This window comes from Xyrauchen texanus, chromosome 17, assembly GCF_025860055.1.
Source record: "Xyrauchen texanus isolate HMW12.3.18 chromosome 17, RBS_HiC_50CHRs, whole genome shotgun sequence".
In the NCBI taxonomy this organism is placed as follows: domain Eukaryota; kingdom Metazoa; phylum Chordata; class Actinopteri; order Cypriniformes; family Catostomidae; genus Xyrauchen; species Xyrauchen texanus.
Window position 1 is genome coordinate 12,465,261 of NC_068292.1, and position 22,400 is coordinate 12,487,660.

The 22,400-nt window shown below is 37.1% G+C and overlaps 1 protein-coding gene across 1 annotated transcript in view; it reads right to left on the reverse strand.

Moving 5' to 3' along the window:
* cdkal1 (CDK5 regulatory subunit associated protein 1-like 1) overlaps positions 1-22,400 on the reverse strand; it is a 508,818-nt gene that overhangs the window by 387,963 nt on the left and 98,455 nt on the right. Inside the window, exon 4 of the mRNA XM_052147039.1 lies at positions 22,023-22,107. Within this exon, the coding sequence (XP_052002999.1) occupies positions 22,023-22,107 (85 nt within the window). The remainder of the gene's footprint in view (positions 1-22,022; positions 22,108-22,400) is intronic.

The window sequence follows — 22,400 nt, forward strand, 5'->3', positions numbered from 1 at the left end:
CTTCCTGCCTTCTCATCCACATGACGTGTGACCTTACCAACGAGCTTACATCATCCCTCTCATAAGCGAGCCTCACAGAGATGTACGGAACGGAACGTTTGTAGTTAATAAGTATATAAGTATTGCTTTGTTTCTAAAAATAATCAATTGTTTGGGTACAGAAGAACTATATTTGTTGACTGGAGTCATGCGGATTATTTTGATGCACCCTAAATATGCATATTGGACCATTCACAGTGGAGTACATTCACTTGCATTGTTTAAAGGAGGCCTGAAATGAAATCCAAAAAAATCTTAAATTCTGTTTTGATGAAGAAACTCAAAATTATCAGCAAATTTTCATTTTTGGGTTAACTAATCCTTGAATATGGATTTTTTTTAGTTTAATATAGAAACTATTGGTCTGTAACAAGGCTAAATAATTAAATAAAAAAAGCAAAAATAAATTATGAAGGCCTAGTAAAAAGATACAAGTCAGTTTTAATGTAAGCTTCATATAACAAAATAAATCTATTGAAATCTGTTAGTTTAAGTATACATCAACCCCTCTTAAAATTGCCCACAAGAAACACCCTCACATTTTCATCAGAAAATTTCAAATCTAGTGCATTGCATATCTCCTAAAGCCATTGAGAAATCTTGATCAGTGTTTAGTCACACCAACACACCTCACTGCCCTGCTGACCAGAGACCCATTAACAAGTGAAGACTTGCTTTTCCTCTATTGCCCACAAACCGGAATGCTTGCCTTCCTGCTCTGTCCTATTCTGCCATGGAGTGTAAGAAGTTAATTAGTGCTGGTTAGGGGACAGGACAAAAATCGTTTGCTCTGAGGGCTCAACTCATTAACAACTGTTAACTCCTAGAGGAGGGTGAACTTGCAGGCCACAACTACAATCAATCTCCTATGCAGAACAGCCAAGACTAACAGCAGGTCGAGCAGAGAGGAGGACAGCCACGGTTTGATGTAGGACGCCGACAGAAAAATAATTAAAAGGCGAGGCATATTTACCACCCAACAGGCTGAGACTGACAATCAAATGTGCTTAAACGCAGGCTTCCGCTGTAGTCAGTTACATGAGCACATCAGTGTTGAATGCCACACTGATAAAATGTTGTCGTTGTCAGTACTTTCTTAGACTATGACACATGTTTCCCAGTTCAACAAATCCTTCATTGCTCATATCTTCAATTCTTTATAAACTCTCTGATATTTGTCTGTTAATATACAAACAGGGGGCGGCTCCATTGGGTATTCCTGTAACCTGACTTCTCTCACAATGCCGTGCTGATTCAGGAGAAATTAATGCAAGATAAACTATCCACATCAATTACAGCTGCTTCCAACTGCAATTATCTCAAATAAAAAAATTATGCAGAATAACTTGAATAATAAACCATGTACATATGGCAAGCTGAAACATTGCTATTACAAATTTGAATAAACGCGCAGTGTTAAAGTCGTCACTGTTTATCACATAATTTTATTTATTGGTCTAAAATTAAACATATTTTTCAATCCCAGCTGGAGTCCAATAGTGTTGCTATCTTTTAATGACAATCCTTTCTTTGACTACTGTTAAATTGTTGTTGTTGTTCTTCCATATTTTCGTGTTTATAAAGATATACTAGCAACCTGATTAAAATGTGGAACCATGCTAAGGTCATTCAACAATTACACAGTTAATTTCTCAAAAGGTGAAAAAATGAAAAATCAAAATCTGTCTCAAACCAAACTTTGACAGACATAATTTGTAACATGCAACATAGAATGACCTTTGGGTATAAAGCAGAAAAGCAGTTCTTTGCATTGGTTCAATTGATGAAAGATGGAAATTAATCTAAACTCACTTTACATTCATTTCCATGTCATTTCCTCAGCCACAAGTCTCAAGCTGCGTTCACACTGCCAGGTACTTTGTAGCTGCATGTCTCCAGTGGCTGGCGGTTAGGTCGCTGGTGGTGTGTATAGAGAGTCTAAACAGCACTGTTTCTTTACAATTAATATTTGTATTAAAATATTAGGATCACGTGAGCTCTACCATCTTCTGTCGTATTGGCTGTTGCTCCCGAAAGTCGCACATCATTTGCATAAATTTAAACATTTCTCAACTTTGTCACATCGCTGGACATGCCCACATCCAGTCACCAACGGTCACTGTCGCTTGTGTTGCCGGAAGTCGCCAGCTCTCATTGAAAATTAATGAGATGAGGTTGTTTTGTCGCTGCATGCCGCTGGCAGTGTGAACGCAGCTTCACCCATAAGTAATTGTCTCGTTGTTTTTAACAACTTGCCTTGTCATTAAAATAAGTAGTATGGATTATGCTCTGGGTTTGCTTAACCCTCTGGGGTCGACGGACGCGCCCTGCTGAATATTTTCGTCATTACAGTGGAAACAATGTCATTTTCGGTATACAGATAAGTGTAAGATATCATTAGAGACTATCAAGGGTCTACTTTTTTTTGTGTACACTCACAATAACAACAAAATCTTGTGCTTTTGTAAAATAAAGGAAATAAAAAGGTTGAGCTTTCAGCAGTCTCTGTGTTCACGAGCATATTTCAGAAACACGTCACAAAAATGAACTGAAACTCCGCAAATACTTATCACACAAACGTGAAACATATGTCTAAAGAAAGCTTAAAATGTCTACTTTTAAATAAAACAATTCCAATTTAAAACAAATATTCTTATGCAATGTAATCTGTATGAAACAAAGCGTTGTACAGTTTTTACCGGTCCATCTCATTATCTGTAATGTGATCCCACCCACCAGCAGAGCGCGCCATTCATACGCTAATGTGCTGAGACGACAATGCAAATGTACACGTCCCCGACTGTGAGGTTTAATGTAAACACAACACAGCTCAACTTTTCTGTGTGTTTGTAACAATACACATTAGAGGGATCTCCTGGATATTAAGGAAGAGTTCACATTTTCCTCAGAAGAAGAGCGGGACTCCGATGAACGTTTGTATTTTGAAGAGTGACTTGATCCAGCAGAGAATACAATTTCGGACGAGTAAGTCATTTTAGTTTTCATTAGCTGACATGCTATTTTATATAAACATGTTCAAATTTTACAAGTGGGACTGTTTCCAGACTTGCCAGCCAGGACTCAGAGTATTGACATTTGAAATATATCCTAATAAGCAAGTTTTAGTTACATTTAAATGCTGTTTTCGGCTAAAGCACGTATTTAAATTGTATGCCGTATGATAGAAATATGATATGTAATATGATATAAAAATAATATGAATGTTTAGATTATATTTTATCTAGTATTTATGCTGCCTCATTATCATCAACAAAGCTTGTGCTTGCGAATATGCGTTCAGGTTAAATTAGTAAAATGCACTTTAAATATGCCCATATTAGAAAATCAGCATATTATAATGATTTCTGAAGTATCATGTGACACTGAAGACTGCAGTAATGAAAATTCAGCTTTGATCACAAATTGCATTTTATAATATATTTAAATAGAAAACTGTTCTTTTAAATTGTAAAATGAGTTCAGAATATCAATGTTGTTTCTGTATTTTGGATCAAATAAATGCAGTCTTGGTGAGCAGAAGAGACTTCTTTTAATTGTAGTGTAGGTCTAAAATTAAGTAAAGTCTTTATGTAAAGAAAATGTAGTCAGATTACTTCTTTTAACTTAAAACTTGATTTTGATCATTAAGTCTCCTCACATTCATTCTCTATCCCTCATTGATAGGCCCAGTGGAGGGTCTTTGTCTTCTCAGGTGTAAATCACCTCCATATTCAAGATCATTCACACCTCCTCGCATATGACCTTTCAACACTAAAATTAAATTACTATATTGTTTTGTGTGAATGATCGATCAGGATGGTTTTCACATCATTTTGTAACACAAACTCTAGGCTACACGATCCAGTTATCAAAATTCTAGTGGACAAATGTTGAGTATGCGTTATATGGCCTTATTTCAGTGACTTTTCAAAACCCATGCATAAACGTTATTTTCCAAAAAAAAAAATACAAACCTGTACACACATGTTGCTCACATATTATTGTAGCCCAGTGTGTACTGAATACAGTGTAACAAGACTTTAGCCATTAATATGTTTTTAAGCAACTGAAAAAAGCACAAATGTCAAGATATGTCAAAACTTCTCCAGGGCCCAAAATACCCTCAGACCCCAGAGGGTTAAGCAAGGTTTATCAAGTGTTTTGTGCTCAAGTTACAATGCTTTTTTGATCATGTAGGTGTGTTTGAGGAGGATATGCTCTGCATAACTTAATGCAGCTGGTGGCCACACCAGATACTGACTGTTACTTTTGATTTTTACATGACAATACAATGTTGCATTTTGCAATAGTGCACATTAAATTGTGGAGGCACAAGATGTGTCTTGTGATTTCTCAGGTTGCGTTTTAATATTTTAAGCTGAACAAAAGCTGAAATGAGAATTGGAGCTATGCTGGAGAGGAACATTATCAGTTAGCGAATATAAATCTAACTTCAGTCTATTCACACAATGCTATCGTATGGGTTCAGGTGACTTGGAATATTAACAAGTCATTTGCACTACTTTAAAATACTATAATTGTGATTGTTTTGGAGCTTGACAGCCCCAGTTATCATTCAGTTTCATTGTATGGGAAAGAGCAGTGTAAATATTCTGTCCAACAACTCCGTGTATTTCAGGGAAATAAAAGAGAGTGAGAAACAACAAAAGGGTGAGTAAGTGACAGAATTGTAATTTTTGGAGGAATTTTTCCTTAAAGAGCCATGAACATACAAAATCCTGTATGAATTCTGAACAGTTCCATGTGTTTGTGCCATTGAAGTTCAATATATTACGAGGAACTTTCAATGTTGAGAAAGCACAAAGGAAACAGAGCCTAACCTCAGAGAAACACAACAGAGATGATTGAAATGCGGGACCATGAGAAAACAACACAGCCCAACAATCCATCTCATTAAAAGCTGAGCTTCATTAAGAGCTTCCATAACTTGCTAATTAAATTACCCCTCATCACCAGATGTGCTCGTAAACCTGCAGGAGGCTTCTACCACCGCCTGATTGTACCTACAATTAAGCTACACCTTAAGAACTGTCAACTTTTCTCGCTTTTCCTCCGTTTCTGCCCACTGCGATAGATATAGTTAATGCCTCAGGGCTGCTATTCTCCAAAAGCAATAAAAGTTTATCTTTTCATTTCTTTTTCTTTAAAACACAGGTGATAAAAGCCATATAAACCCATTTGTAATTTTTAAAACCTCTTGACTCAATTATTCTGTGGTGATTGTCAAGTGTTTGCCATATTACTGCTGCCTGGCAAAGCTCAAATCTCATTGCATCAAAAATGGCCCAACAATGCAGTCTGTCCAAGACATAATTACACATCAATACTTATATAGTCTCCAAACTCTCAATCTCACTCACTCATATTGTATATAGATATTTTTGTACCCAGTGTGTTTACCTTGCCCCGAGGCGTGAATTGGACTGTGTTGCATTATCAGCATAGGAGACCTGGGTTCAGATCCCACGTTGAAACCAGCAATCACATTTGCATAATCACGAGCGCAACGAGCACGATTCTGAGGTTGTATTTTTTTTCCTCCATTGGTTGGGTTTAGGCTTGGAGTTTGGATTGGGGGTAGTTTATAAAATATGCATTCTTCACTGTATTACTTTCTGTACAGCAGAAAAACTCTCTTCACAACTTGCTTTTGGTACCCCTCTGTGCACATTTCAACTAGAAAATGGAGTTCACACGTGTCCATATGCCCAACAACAATTACCACTTTGGCCACTGGGGGCAGTGTTACACATTTTGGTTAGCACAGAACAATTTTAGCTAAAGAGTCAACGTACAGTTTCTGAATTTCACTGTGAGATCAGTTTGTAACTATAGTGTCAACTATTGTTAATGAATACAACCTTACTAAAAACGTGTTACTGAGATTTTCTATCTTTCACAGAGTGAGAACGGTCAGAACTGTTTAAACAGACATAAGAAATCTGAAAAGCAAGGCTTGTGGGAAACCATGAGGGCAGGACTTTCAAGAAAACCCCAAATCTTTTGTCTCCCACTGTGTGCATATCTGCCATCTATGTGAGGAAGATATAAAAATTACACACTGCCCCTTTAAGAGTTGCAGAATGCTTATCAGCACACAATCACAAATTGATAATATGCAAACCTACATGTGGGTGTTTTCATTAAGTACCAGTTGCCTCACTTCTTCACCATTTCTTTGTGTGCGTTTTACCCATCATGCCCTCTGTGAGCCAGTGGTAACGTATCCACAGGGGAGGAATGCACACTGAGTAAACTGAGTGTAACAATGACCCAGGACTGCTGCTGTTCTGTGAATTTTTACAGGTCCAATCATAAATTACAAAAAGGTATGCTTTTCGATGTAAAATGTATAGTATTTTAATACATTGCAGAAGTTTGTATATACAGTAATTTTCATTAAAAGCACTTTTTTCTTTTGTTATCTTTTCATTTATTCACCTTCATGTTGTTCCAGAACTGTATGACTTTTGTCTGTGGAACACAAAAGGAAATATGCAGAATGACAGACTCAGTCACTATTCACTTTGTATAGTATGGACAAAAGATGCAATGAAAGTGAATGGTGACTAAGACTTACATTCTGCCAAAAATCTACTTAAACAGACGAAAGTCATATGGTTTTGGAACAACATGAGGAAAAGTAAATTATGAATATTTTCATATTTGAGTCAACAATACCTTTTAGAATTTAATATACAATAATAGCTACAAATTATACTACTATAATGTAAAACCATGACAGATACCATTTAAAGTCATAAACACTATTGCTGGAAAATGTTGATAGACGAAGTCAAAAATTGCTGATTATAAACACTGATTTGATATATAAGATTTAACACAAACCATAAAAGGGGGCCTGGGGAGCTTAGTGAGAATTGACGCTGACTACCACCCCTGGAGTTGCGAGTTCGAATCCAGGGCATGCTGAGTGACTCCAGCCAGGTCTCCTAAGCAACCAAATTGGCCCGGTTGCTAGGGAGGGTAGAGTCACGCTGGGTTAACCTCCTCGTGGCCACTACAATGTGTGATTCTCACTCTCAGTGGGGTGCGCGGATGCTGCGGAGAATAGTGTGAAGCCTCCACACATGCTACGTCTCCACGGTAACGCACTCAACAAACCACGTGATAAGATGTGAGGATTGACGTCTCAGACGTGGAGGCAACTGAGATTCATCCTTCACCACCCAAATTGAGGCGAGTCACTACGCCACCACGAGGACTTGGAGCGCACTGGGAATTGGGCATTCCAAATTGGGGAGGGGAAAAACAAAAGAAAAAAAATACAATTTGCACACACACAGAAACGCACAAACCACACATGCAAAGCCCTCTCAATGAACTCATTGCAGGGCAATATTCAATATCTAATATCTCTAATCAAGTTTATAAGCTGCAAATATTTGCCCCAGCCCATGGCTGAAACATTCAATTCAAAATCCTGCAAATGAATTGGTTGATAGTATGAACTGCTCAGTCAAGCTGCTGCATTCATGACGTTTATCTACTGTCTGCTGACACACTGAACTGTCATGAGCGTATTATTCAATGGGACGCACAGTATTACAGTCTATGAGAGGACACTGCCCCCTAAAGACCACACAAGCACAGACACAATGCATTTGTATGTGCACTGCACTGCTCAGTGTACTTTACAGTATGTGTCAGGCACGACGGCTGCTTGTATTTAGTCTCCAGAAAGAATTGTGAGTGAATCACAAACTCTGGCTCATGACACACAAATTAAAACTGGTTCATTTAAAAGAACAGGAAGCTACCCATTCGTTAGTAAACCATGCGAGTCAGAAAAAGTGTCTCACTTTTTTTTTTTTTTATGGTATTTTGCCTCTTAAATCCACTGTATTAACATTGTGTTAATAAGTCTGCCCATAACTGGTTGTCTGTAAATAGTTTGAGAGGGAAAGTGTTCCCAAGTCAGTGTTTTAAGATGCAGGGTGAGGAAAGACCGAGGTTTCAACAATGGCATCCACTGGGTGGAGAGAAAGAAAAGAAAACCATCTAGAAAACTAACCAGAATTATGTATACTCACCATAGTCATTTAGACATTTTTATTACGATGTTTAAAACTTAAAAATAAAAAGAGATGAAAGGAATCTTGTAAAAATGGAACAGGGTGACTCTACAAATACAACGTATTTAGAGGAGTCTTTTCCTTCTGCGGTAAAGTAGACATATGTTGATCAGGGTTATAAATCTAATGAGCTATAAAGGTGCTCTGGGCCTGAACAAACCCTCTTTTGTGCCTCTCACTCGCTCTCTCCTCGCTTTCACCTCAACAGCTGCTTTCATGTCTTTTCATCTCTGTCCCTCATCTTTTAACCTCTTTGTTTCTCTCGTTCATGTGCACAATAGCAGGGCTTGGTCGTTCTGTACCAGGAGTAGAGGGGCACACAGCGAGCGTGTGACCGAGCACGAGGAGGGGCGGCTGGGTGTGCACCAGCCATGTGCCAGGTGGTGCGCCCTCCTGAAAACCTTTGTGAAAGCTGTCATCAGCACACTGCCGCCACCCACCAACTGCAGTCATGTGAAGCTGGAGAATTGACAAAGTGAGCAACTGTATGTGTGTGCATATGTGTGCACTTTCATTCATGTAACTTGGTTGTGTGAATTCTGAGCTCTAAAAAGAAAACGGGAAATCAAAAATGTACAGTATTTACTTTCTTAAAGATGCGCTTTCCGAGGACAGTTTAGATTTACGTAAGGAAACAGAGTTTGGGGAGGACATATCGGAAGGACTCGTGCCTTTTTCATAAATAGCTTTACGTTCAATAAAAACAGACTGTTGTCTCTCCACTTTCTGATTTCCTTAAGTCATTTAGTGTAAAAAAGGCTTGACAGAATCACTATGAATTACAATCAGTGTTTGTGATATGCAGCCGAGATCGATAAAAACAAGGTCTTGTCGGTTCTTCAGTAAAAGAAAAAGCTCATTGGTCACTTGACAAGAACACAAATGATTTTTTCAAGCAATTCTGATGTACTTTTGCAGTTTTTGAAGCCATTAACTCAGCAGGGAGTTCCGTCGGTGAAGTGATTAACAACATTCCGCTGACAGACACTAATGCATGCATCATCTCTCCACATGGCCTGTAATTATTTAAATGAAGCTCACATCTAAAAATCACTGGAAAAATCTGTAAGAGTGGTGCCGGCATATAGGATTTTTTGGTATTGCTATACGAAGTCAGGTGGTATTTTTTATTTAATGGAAGGGGTCATTTTAAATGGCACAAAAAGACCAAACCTTTTAAATGATTTTCTATGACATATCTATAATATTACATGACTTTTCCAGTTACTCGTTTTCTGAAAAAGAATGTTATAACTTTATAGAGATTCCACTTAAAGGACACAAAGAGCTACTTCTATCTGTGGGGGAAAAATCTTTAGAAATGTCCATAATTCAAGATTTTATAACTGGCCATGACTGCCTGGAAATCACAATGTAAAAATGTCCAGATATTTCCAGGTTTTCATGACTGTGGGAAGCCTGAAAAACAGAATATCTACTAAAAATGTTGTCAATGTTTAAGAGTAACTAGCAGATAGGTGATCTCAATGCTAACAACAAAATAAATAAACTAAAAGCCACAAAACTCCAATTTTGAATTCTTTAATGTCTCTGGTCTTACTGCATTTCACATGCTTCTGTTGGGTAGTAATGGACAGATTACATAATCACATTACAAAAATTAAGTAGTTGTAATTAGATTAGTGTTTTTACAGAAAGTAACGTCATTGTGGCAGTCGTCTGGACTCTGCAAGGGTCCAGTTCCATCATGCACATGCCAATTATTTTAACTTTGAGCGCACAAAGTTTAGTTTAATTTCCAATAGCTCCTTGAGGTAATATATATTTAAAAATACAAATTCTGGTAAATCAAAATATTCCAGATGCATATACATGATAAAAAAACTTGTAGATCATTAATTACATCTACAGCAGACATGTAGATATAAATATTTAAAGCAATAAAGCAATTATATAAAATTAGAGCTATCACCTAAGCTCATATATGTCCCAAGAAAAGTCCTGGATACATAACACTGTAATGTAAAGTAGAGTGAATTGGTACTCAACATTCTTAAAGGAGCAGTTCACCCAAAAATGACAATTCTCTCATCATTTTCTCACCCTCATGCCATCCCAGATGTGTATGAATTTCTCTATTTCGCAGCATATACAACAATTTTAAGAAGAATATCTCAGCTCTGTAGGTCCATATAATGCAAGTGAATGGTGACCAAAATTTTGAAGCTCCAAAATCACACAAAGGAAACTAAAGTAACACATAAGACTCCAGTGGTTAAATCCATGTCTTCAGAAGTGATATAATAGGTGTGAGTAAGAAACAATCAAAATTGTAAGTAGTTTTTTTTTACTCCAAATCTCCACTTTAACTTTCACATGTGGTGCCCATTAAGTTTCTCTTTCACATCTGAGCTGTAAAATTATTCAAAAATCGTTGTTTGTGTTCTGCAGAAGAAAGTGAGTGACATGAGGTTGAGTAAATGATGAGAATATTTTCATTTATGGGTGAACTATCCATTTAAAATGCGATTTATCAAAATATGCAACAAGCAATCCTACAGTAATCACTTTAAAATGCCTTAAAAGTGCAATCTAAAAGACCACATTACTGATTACAATTCCTGTTGTGTCATTTATAATCAGTACCTGATTACATTTCTACCCAAAAATGGTATGGGTCATCCGAGTAACTCGGCTATCAAAATTGTCTCTGATGTTCCCAGTTGTAATTACAATTTGAGGGGGCGTTCACGTTCAGCGTTCAAGTTGGAAACGCATACGTAGGATAATTCTGATAGCATGTAAAGTAGCATATTTGTTTGTGATCAAAGTGTTTTCACAATCTTTCATCAAAATGTAACAAACTTCCCCCACTCAAAAACGACTTTTCTGTTGTTGTAACAGGCCAGCAGAGGTGGGGGACAATAGTATTAACCAATAATATTATAGCCTGGCCTGTTTCACACCCTATCCCAATCAAATATCTATGCATAAAATCAAGGCTCCACCTACAAAATGTCCTAATGATTTTTTGGTTTCACTTAGATACACATATTGCAAGTTGCAGAAAATGCTTTTGCCTTGAATGCCTATAAATGCACTTTATCTTAAAAACATAGAAGAAACAGAGTTTGAAAATGTGCAGACACTTCAGTGAATCAATTCAAGATAGAGACAGTTGCATGAATCTAATTAGGCATGCAATAACCTGTTTAATGTGTGCGAGAGGTACCCAAGGATGTTTATGTATGCACTTCATATATTAATCATTTAAAGATGTATTCAATGCAGTGTGTGTGTGTGTGTGTGTGTGTGTGTGTGTGTGTGTGTGTATACACACAATAATCTTTTGTGTGTGCTTTCATGTGAATGGCATGGCCGTTTCTTTAACAGAACTTGCTGGTGTCTTTATTTAATGTGGTCTTTGTAAACAAATTGTGTTTACCATGTGGATAATGCTCGCATTTGCCTCCAAGCCCACAGATGCCGCAATGAATAGTGTGTGTCTGCTGTCAGTGCATGTGTGAGAGGAGATTGTGTATTGGCAAGGCATTGCACTAATTCAATATGTAAATCAAATGTAAAAACCCAGCAACCGCTGCACTCTGAGCCACAATAGCAGGCGCAAGAAGACCCAATGCTGGAGTCAGCTGTGCAACTGAATGGAGCTGTAATTGCATATGTATTACAGCAAAGGCTCTCTCAAATCTCTCTCTCTCTCCATCTATTTCTATCTGACTCTCTCTCACTCACTTATGGAAATCCTCTTTCCATTTCTTGGTACAGAATTGGGTGGTTTTGAAAAGGCCTCTTTCTTCCCTGCCTAATTTCAATAATATTTGCATATTCATTTCAATTAATATGACTGTGAGGTTTCGGTTTTTAAGTTCATTTGTATTCATCAAGAGATAAAGACAATGAAAGAAATTACGTGGAATTGCCGATTATTGCAGCATTCCCTAAAAATGAGCTCCACAAATGAGAAAATGTTTAGTTTTGGAATTTGATAGCTACTTCCTGATAAGTTAAAAACAAATTTAGCTTTTTTATTTTGAAGGGTTTTCAGCTGCTTCTCACAATTTCTACAAGAGGCGATTTGGACACTTTTTTCTTTTCTTTTTAATGCCAAAATAAATTTTCACCAAAAAATATAAAATTCTGCCATTTCAAACTCAAACACGCTGAAACTAGAATACTTTCTAATATCTTCTTTTGTGACCAACAACTTGAGGATGAATAAACGATGACAGAATATTCATTTCTAGCTGAACTAAAAATCTCTTCAACATCATATTCAAACAGACACCACACTCCTCCGCTCTCTTCCCTAATCAATAAGATAATGACAGCACATGAACTATCTGATGGGACAAAAAATGAACTCGGGCATGTCTGGCATCTGAAGAGTTGTGTGACACAAACTGTCGCAGTCTGAAGCTGGCACGATTAGTTTCATGAGGCTTAAATGTGTTGGTTTGTAGCGGCTAGCAGCTGTAATAACACAAAGCCTGTATGATGGTGTCCACACAGTTTTGGTTAGCTGAACAACAAATGGTCCAAGAAATGGATTCATAAGCCCAAATCTCAGTCTGAAAGGACAACAACCTGACCATTTGCTAAGAACAAAAATATCATTATAGTTGTGAAAAAAGTTTTCTATGAATGTTTCTAGACATCATATGATGGATATGTAACAATGATACTAACGAGAGGTTAATGGCAGCTAGGAGTGGAGGTATGATGGTACATAATATATAATAATATAAGATATAAGATATTCAATAATTGTTCATTAAACATAAGGTCAAAAATGTTAAATTATGTAACATTTGAACTGGGTAATGATTCAGATCATTATACAGGGGACCTACTAACAAGGTATAATTCTTTTTATAATTTTTTTTATTTTATTTATATTCATTTTACTTCATCGTTTTAGTCACATTTTTGTCTTTAAAAAATTATTCCATGTATAGCATCTATAAATATATTGTAGCGCGGAGGGGGCGGGGCCGGGCTGGAATGACGCACGACCAGTCCCCAATCAGCCTGATAGGCTGACGACAGTTAGAGAGAGATTTTTGTTTAATTTATCATTAAACTATTTATATTGTCAAGCCGGTTCTTGCCTCCTCCTTGCCCACCATAGCCCCCTTATATTGGTGCCGAAACCCTGGAAGGAGGAGGGATGCCCGTCGCAGAGTCGTCGACACTGCCGTCCACCCAGGGGTGCATCGCTGCCATCCGCCGGGTGACGGAGTAGCCCGACCGCCCGGACACGGGAACACCCGCTGTCCGTGTGGCGAGTGGGGATTGGACTCCTCGACCGCCTGGTGTGATGGAGCTGCTGCCAGGGAGCGCAGGAGTGCCTTCCCATCCCCCAGAAACGCTGAGGGATCGATAGAAGACCGCCGTCCGCGAGGGGAGGAGGGAAGCGATGCCCGACTGCCTGGATTTACTCACCCTCATGCCATCCCAGGTGTGTATGACTTTCTTCTGCTGAACACAAATGAAGATTTTTTTGAATATTTCAGCTGTAGGTCCATACAAATATGTGAATTCAAAGTAAATAGTGGCCAGAATTTTCAAGCTCCAAAAAGCAGATAAAGGCAGCATAAAAGTACATGACTCCAGTAGTTTAATCAATGTATTCTGAAGCGATCCAGTTGGTTTTGGGTACAAACAGACCAAAATAAAACCCTATTCACTATACATTTTGACATTGCAGTCTCTAGGCACGATCGTGATTTAAATCGTGATTACACTTCCAAGTTCTTAACGCATGTTCAGAGAGCTAGATGAAGCTACAGGAAGTGTAATCAAGCTTGAAATCATGATTGCCAAGGAGACTCCGATTTGCCTGGGATAGCCGGCCCACGAGGGCCTGGCAAAGAGATCTGTTCACGACAAGCTTAAGGGGTGGCCGGATGAGTGCCGCCCCCTCACCCATCATGCACTACAAGTTTGTGGAGAACCTGGTGCTAAATGAATCGTAGACAACCTGATTCTGGGTCGGGGAGTCAAGCGTGTCAGAGCAGCTCACTTGATGCGATCCATTGAAAACATTTTGGTCTGTTCTCACCACAAAATAAATGGATAACTTCAGATTAAACCAAATGGAATTTGATGGTTATGTTTGTGCTGCCTTTATATGGTTTATGGAGCTTCAAAACCATTCACTTGCATTGTATGGAAATAGAGAGCTGAGATATTATTTTATATACAGTATATATATATATATATATATATATATATATATATACACACACACACACATACATGACGTGTGTGTGTGTGTGTCCTTTTTTCTCTCCTGACAAAATTTTTTTTAAAGTGAAAGACAAATTTTACAAATGACAAGTAAATGGCAATCATTAAATTTCGAGCCCTGGAAACGGTATTAAAAGACACTTTATTCAATGGCAAATGGATTATGTGGATCTCATCTTTGGACACACACACGGAACGAGTAAAATACAACTTTTACTCTCAAAATGCAGTAAAAGGATGTTGTGCTGAACTTTTTTGCTACTATACTGTAACAAATACTGATGAGTGAAATCCGAACATTTACAAGCCAGTGGCTAATCAAAGACATTTGGTCTCATATGCGTCAATATTTTTACCCTGTCCCATGTAACTTATGACTCCACATTTGTTCAACCTGGCCTCATTACTAAGCCGTTAAAAAATAAAAATAATAATAATATTATATATATAATATATATATATATATTTATTTATTTAAAAAAAATTACATGGCTCACCGTACATGACAGACAAGTTTCCTGCTGAAATGAACACTAGAGGCACGAACAACAATTACTTTTTTTTTACTTTCACACAAATCAGTTAATTAACACGTCATCTTTGAGCTGTTCCTCACACAATGATATCTTATGATATATAAACACATGTTCATGACATGTAATACAATACAAGTTAACATAATACAATAAAGTTGCATTTCAAAACAAACTACATTTAGATGTTTGTTCAAACATGATCAAATTGTGTGGTAAATCAACCGTAAGTGTTGCACTTGCGATGCTAAGGACCAGGGGTACGAGTCCTGAAGAGCATGCAAGATGAGCATGCAATTTAATTTAAAACTTGACAGAGCTTGAACCTCATCTGTTTGACAGAACATTTAACTTGCTTAACATTAAAGATTACTTGATTAATTTAGCAAAAATGTTGCACAACCATTTTTATGCAGTTTCCTTTCTTTGTAGCTATCAGGTAAAATTAACGTACAGCCGTCCACACATCTAAAATGTCTCAAATCTCTACCTCCCACACTGAATGGCAGCATATGTGAGAGTGATTGTTCTCCAATCCAGTGTTAAAGCTCTAGTAAATACATAAATCATGGATTGGGATCAAAGAGTAAGATAGAAACCCACTCTTCAATCCTAGAATTCCCAGTTGTCTCTCCTCCAACTTCGCTCTCAGCCCATCGCATGCACCACACTCGGTTGCCCTCAACCCAAGGAATGCCCAAAGGAGGCAAGAAATTCATCAAAATGCATACGTCGCTCCTCTTTAATCTGACAGTTTTTATGTAAATTAACAGACGTTCAAAGGTCTTCCTCTCCTGGGGGCAGACGCTGCCATCCAAACACTTTCTCCTGAATTTAAACAGGAAATGGTGCTGTGCAGGCAGGGAAAAAAAAGAGAGAAAAATATAGATAATCAAAGTTCAATCAAATAACGCTGGTGTGTATTAAAGGGCTGATGGAGACGGGTGGCAGCTGTCACATAGTGTTTATGTATGGAGTCAGACCAACAGAGGAGAGACCACTCTGTGTGTGTCTGTAATGAAGCTTCATTTCACACACACACAAGCGCACACACATCATTCTCATTACATATCCAGTACTTAAACAGATAGGTCACCCAAAAATTACAATTCTCTCAAAATTTACTCACCCTCATGCCATCCCAGATGTGTATGACTTACTTTCTTCTGCAGAACACAAATACATTTTTAGAAGAATATTTCTAAATGCAAGTGAACGGGTGCCAAAATTCTGATGCTCCAAAAAGCACATAAAGGCATCATCACCCATATTATTCCAGTGTTTAAATCCATGTCTTCAGAAGAAATATAATAGGAATAGTGAGAAACAGATACAGTGCATCCGGAAAATATTCACAGCGCTTCACTTTTTCCACATTTTGTTGTTACAGCCTTATTCCAAAATTTATTAAATTCATTTTTTTCCTCAAAATTCTACAAACAATACCCCATAATGACAATGTGAAATGTAAAGGAATATGTGAATACTTTCTGGATGCACTGTAAATATTTAATATTCCTTTTTTACTATCAATCTCCACTTTCATGTGACTTTCAGATGTAAAAGTGAATTACAGATGTAAAAGTTAATGTGGAGAACTGAAATATTATTCTGTTTCTCACCCACACCTATCATATCGCTTCTGAAGACATGGATTTAACCATTTGAGTGTTACAGATTACTTTTAGGTTTCCTTTAAATGAATTGTGGAGCTTCAAATTTCTGCTCACCATTCAATTGCATTGTATGGATCTAGAGAGCTGAAACATTCTTCTTAAAATCTTTATTTGTGTTCTTCAGAAGAAAGAAAGTCATACACATCTGGGATGGCATGAGGGTGAGAAAATGATGAGAGAATTTTCATTTTTGGGCGAACTGTTCCTTTAAGAATGTTGAGTACCAATTCACTCTTCTTTACATTAAAATGTTATGTAATCCAGGGTTTAGATAAAAAAATCTAGTGAGCTGCTGTTCACATTGATGGCATCCTAGGCACAGCGGCACAAATCATTTTTTGTGGTTAAACTTTATAACTTGACATGGTGTCCACAAAAACACGTCACTCTGGGAAAATGCAAAAAAACAGCATGAGTCAAAACAACCATCTAGCACACCTTTACATAGGAAAACAATTAAAAGCTGGCATGTATACAATAAAGCTTGTGGTGTGAATTGCCCCCAAGGCAATATCCTAACTGAAAAACAATGTCATGAGTGACTGATTTGGAACACTCCTCATAGGCAGCAACTCTGTATGGCACCACACAATTTAACGTTAATCATTAGAAACAAAGGGGACTATCTTAAAGTTAGCATATTAGTAAGCTAAAAACATAACACTCCAATAAGCATAAAAATGCATAGCACACACAGTACAAAAATGTGTATCGATACTTCTCCATACTGAATAAAACATTTATAAATGTAATTTCTCAAATGTACCACTCGTTCTCGGAAGAATTTTATTTCTGAATTTGTTGTAACACATTCTGCGATTGTCTTATGCAATACTGACCGTTCAGATCACACATTTTATTACAAGTGTATGTTAAGGAAAACTAAAAGAAAACATTAACTAAAAAATAAATTAGATAAATGAAAAAAAATTGTTGTTGTTGTTTTATAACCCTGAAAATACTTATTTTTTTTGACACGTCATTGATTGAAAACTAATGAAAACAAGAAAACTGGAATGAAAGTTTTGAAAAACAACAACATTTTACAATTATAATTACTGTTCTGTTGCGCTTTTGATTAAAGGTGCACTCAGTAATTGTTTCTTAAAAACATTTACTCCTAAAGACATGAATTGTAAGTTTGCACTATATGTAGGAAATAATGATCAATCATATTATAATGAAGACTCCAGTCATATCAGTAACCTTATAAAAGCGGTTTTATTCAACATGGAAAGCGTCCGCACACCGGTGCTGCCATGTTAGAATCACATGAACAGCCGAATACTACTCACTTAATCTCAGTAACCGTCCTGTCATTAGACACTTTCATTCATCGATTAAACTGCGGCTGACTGTGAATGCTAAATTTCAACAATGCCATCTGAAACTGAAAACTATTGATTTTAAATTATGCTGCATCCAAGCCTCTAGGTGTCAGTGTCCAAGATGAAACAGACAAAAGTTACTGAGTGCGCCTTCAATTGATGTTCCACGTAAACACTTTGCACTACGTTTTTGCCTTTTTTTCCAACATCTCACATCATGAGCACTATTTTCAAAACACTGTCAAATAAACCATGTCTCAAGCTTGTGTTCTATTACTGCTGCTCTACATCTAGTTTTTGAATGCAAGATTGCAACCTGTGTGAACAGCCCCTTACAATTACGGAAAACATCTAAATAGGCAACATTATGTTGCTATATACCTTTCAGAACACCCTTCGCGCACATATCAAACTGCAGTATAGGTAGGAAGCTCTCTTATCTTTGGAGTAGCTTTTTTGTGTATGGAACTTTGTTTGCCACAGAAAGACACTAGAGCCAAAACTAGCCAGAACATTTCTAAGGAAGAGAGGTGACCATTTAGAGCAGCACATAAATCACTTGAATTTACTCCTATTATACTGAATCTGAATGTGAGTAATGATTAAATACCTCAGCATGTGTTTAAAATCCCCCCATCTCCCTCACTCTCTTAAAGTTCCTCACATATGTAATGAGTTATTGTGGGTCGTTTTCTGTCTGTATGTTCCCTTCTTTTTAGGCCTCAAAGATTTAAAGCTCATCTATAAAATGTTGTGTGCCTACTGAACATTTCCTCCACCTTATGACATGCTAAACCAGAGGCCTGCAGGCCACCAGCATATCACGAGAGTCAAATTCAAGTACATCTGAAAGGGTAAATGTTCCCTGGTAATAATAAATGAAAAATGAACCAAGGCTTCTAAACACAAGTGCTCCAGCAGACTGCGTGTGGTTTTACATGGGGCGTCTGCAATCACAATTTATATTGACCTGCTTTGTTTTGACCTCCTGTTCCTGGCCGCCTTATCTCCTGTCTGGATGAGGAGTTCAACATGCTCCAAACAGCACATTAAGACAGCCCATAAAGAACTCAGTAAAGAGACAGGCAAGGTGCAGGGCCTCTTGTCCTAATGGCAAACAGGGCTAATGTTGATGTTAAAGCTTCAGGCTCTGGTTAATGCATGCCGCCTGCTCACACTAAGAGGACCAGGATGTAGAAGGGAAGATTAATTTTTTTTATTTAAAATGTAATTTTTTTGACAAGATTTACTTACAAAAACATTGTACAACAAATGATATATATACACATGTATTTATTATAACGCTTAACATTTTAATTTGAGCTATTTGAAGTCTATCTTTTGTCCTTTGAGAAATGCTACTAAACCAGAATACTGCTGCATAATCAAAATGAGGCTGTATCAACACACCTGCAAGCAACTAAAGTTTGAACATCAAGTACCTCTGCTTTCCTAGCTAAAAATGTAATTCTGTTACAGATCTTTTTAAGAGCTTTACCTGCTATTCCCCCGTTAAATGATTTAAATGACATCCTAAATAGCTTACAACATTTTTAGATTCAATTAAAGTATCTACAAACCTAACACGAAAATCAGCTTCTTTCTTTAACTTGCCTCTGGAGGCAAATAAAATGGCCTCAGTTTCTACCAGGTGTAAGGAAACCAACTGGACACCGTTAGTAATTCTAAACTAATCATCAAAATTCTCATGAGATCCCAAAATTGCTGCAACATCTGCATATAAAAAAAGATCTCAGAACATGCTACTTTTAAATCATTAATATATATATATAAGAATAAATAAAGGACCTAATACGCTCCCTTGTGGCACTCCACAGGTAAGAAGTAATGAACTAGAAAGTTTACCATTAATATCCACTCTTTGACTTCAGAGTCCACCCAACTGCTTTATCATTAATTTCATTTTCACAAATTTTATTTAACATAAAAGTATCTTGAACGATTCCACATTGAGCATAGAATGCCTGAACCATTTTTTCATTATTTATATCAGGTTGCACAGGAAGTTGTTTTAAAAGAGTATTGGCCAAAGATGTAAAATGGTGACTTTAAAACAATATCTCTAGCTGCTTTGAAGCCAGTTTTCCTTGAACCTTGAGGTTTATTCCTACAGATTTAGTTTTTGCAATCTTGGAATAGCTTTCTTATAATAGATTTAATAGATTTCTTTTAGCGTCCTCCATAGCTTTTGTGGTTCCTGTTTATTCTCTGCTATCTTGTCACTAAAAAATGTCTTTTAGCTTCTTTCATCTTATCTCTCAATTCATTTCTTCAAACTGTGTACTGTTCAAAACTGGACTCTTCCAAATCCTTTTTAAAACTAGTGTCTTTTAATGTAATTAACTTTATAATATCAGCCATTGTCCAAGGATCTGCTCTTTGTTTAATTCTTATTTTTATGGAAGGTGCTACTTTATCTAAAACTTTTCAAAAAATACCTTTAAAATAATCCCACACTTTATCGACGTCATCACATCTCAACACACATGACCAATCGGCCTTACTCAGGGCACCAGTAAATATGTCAAGACTATAATTTCTTAGCGATCTCATTGCTATAGTTTTATGACAATTACATTGATTTCTCTGCACTTTTCTGGATATATTATACAATGATCACTAATACCACATTCCAAAACACCACTAATCTCTATCTCAGTCATATCTGATACTAATATTAAATCAATCGTCTGAGTTTTGGGAGTAATTCTAGTTGGCTCAGTAATATGTTTCAATGCAAATAAATCACAAAAATACTTTAATAATTTATACATTTCCGAATCCTTTTTTAACAAGTCCGTGTTCAGATCCCCAAGAATTATGACCTCTGCTCCGATAAGCTTTATGCGGTCCTTTAAAGTTACTTCCAAAAGCTCATAAAAATCGGTTCGGTCCGGTGGACGATACAATGTCCCAATTAACATAGGCTTACTTTTGGGAAGAAGAATGTTCAGCCATACTGCTTCAATAGATGCTTGCTCCAAGTCATTTCTAACATTAAACACCACATCTGATTTAATATACTGTATACACAAACTCCACCTCCATTGCATTTCTTACCAGGCAATACTTCCATTTCTGTTTCTGGATCAAAGATCGAACCATCCAGCCATGTTTCACAACAGCAAAGAACTGAGAGCTTATACACAGTACACAGCTGCCATATCTCTTCTATCTTTGGAAATAGACTCCGGACATTTAAATGTGCAATTCATAGGCCCTTCAGAGCACTTATGGCATTAAAGTCCCTAACATTGCTTGCTGGCGTACTTTAATAGAGTTATACAGGTACCTAGACTTCATCCCAACCATATGCATTGAGGCAGATCCAGACTCCTCGATCATAGAGCAAACATCAAACTCTTCATGTTCTTCGAGTCACATAGTCTCTGGATTCTCCACGTACTCGACATGTTTCCTCCCATTGATCAGCAATATTACTCCACACCGCTGCTCACAGCTAAACCAGTTTGGTGTAAATGAAGCTGTGGTGATTCTATTCAAGAGCCTGTGCACCGATTCAGGGCTACTGTTGATCATTTGCTGCTGATGTTGACAATTTAAAGTCTTTCTAGCATTATTTCATGTTAACTTGAGCACTACCCAGATCACTTGGTCTCAAATACACAAACATTGTAGACAGCTTTGTGAGAAGGATACTTGGAGCACTCTTACCTGAATGCCAAGACATCTTAAGACGTTGTGCAAAGTATTGTTAGCCATTTGGCAACATTTTGCCAGATTTAGCCACTTTAAATGTTTAAGGACTTTTCATGTGGTGTTCCCAAAACCAGCACCTTTAACACCTCATGATACATTTTCATGACCGTTCCATGATTTTTTGAAAAATACTTTTATCAAGGTTACAATGGAGAACTGATTGCGTTCAAAAATGGTTGCTGTAACCGAAACGTTTGTTGGTCAAAACCCTGCGATGGCTTAACCATTAATGAATGGTTATACTTGGTTACTTGCTTAACGCAAAGTTTAACAAGGAAAACAACAAATACTAGCATGTTACTGCTCCATTATTGCATCACGCAGGGATTGAGAAGAATTGATGTTGTGTAAACTTACTTGATGGAGTTTCTGAAGTGATCTTCTGCAGGGTTTTTGACTGTGCAACTGTTCAGCAACCACAGATCCGCATCAGATGGATTCTCTAGAGAAAGAGATGGAGAGAAGTTTAGTTTTTTTCTTCTAAAACAATAATTCTTATCCTCATGTTGTTCCAAATCAGTTTAACACAGAGCCTCAAAGGACAAGAACAAAAATCATTTTCTAAAACAGCCTTGCCCCCACAATGAATTAATCCATACCTTAAGAAAAGTATCTGTGGTTTTACTAACGTAACCATAGTTAAACTATGGCATTTGTATGAAACTTTTAAATCTTTGATCTGTAGTTAAAGAATTATTAAAGTAATAATTTTGGACATTTTTATTTTGTTTTTTT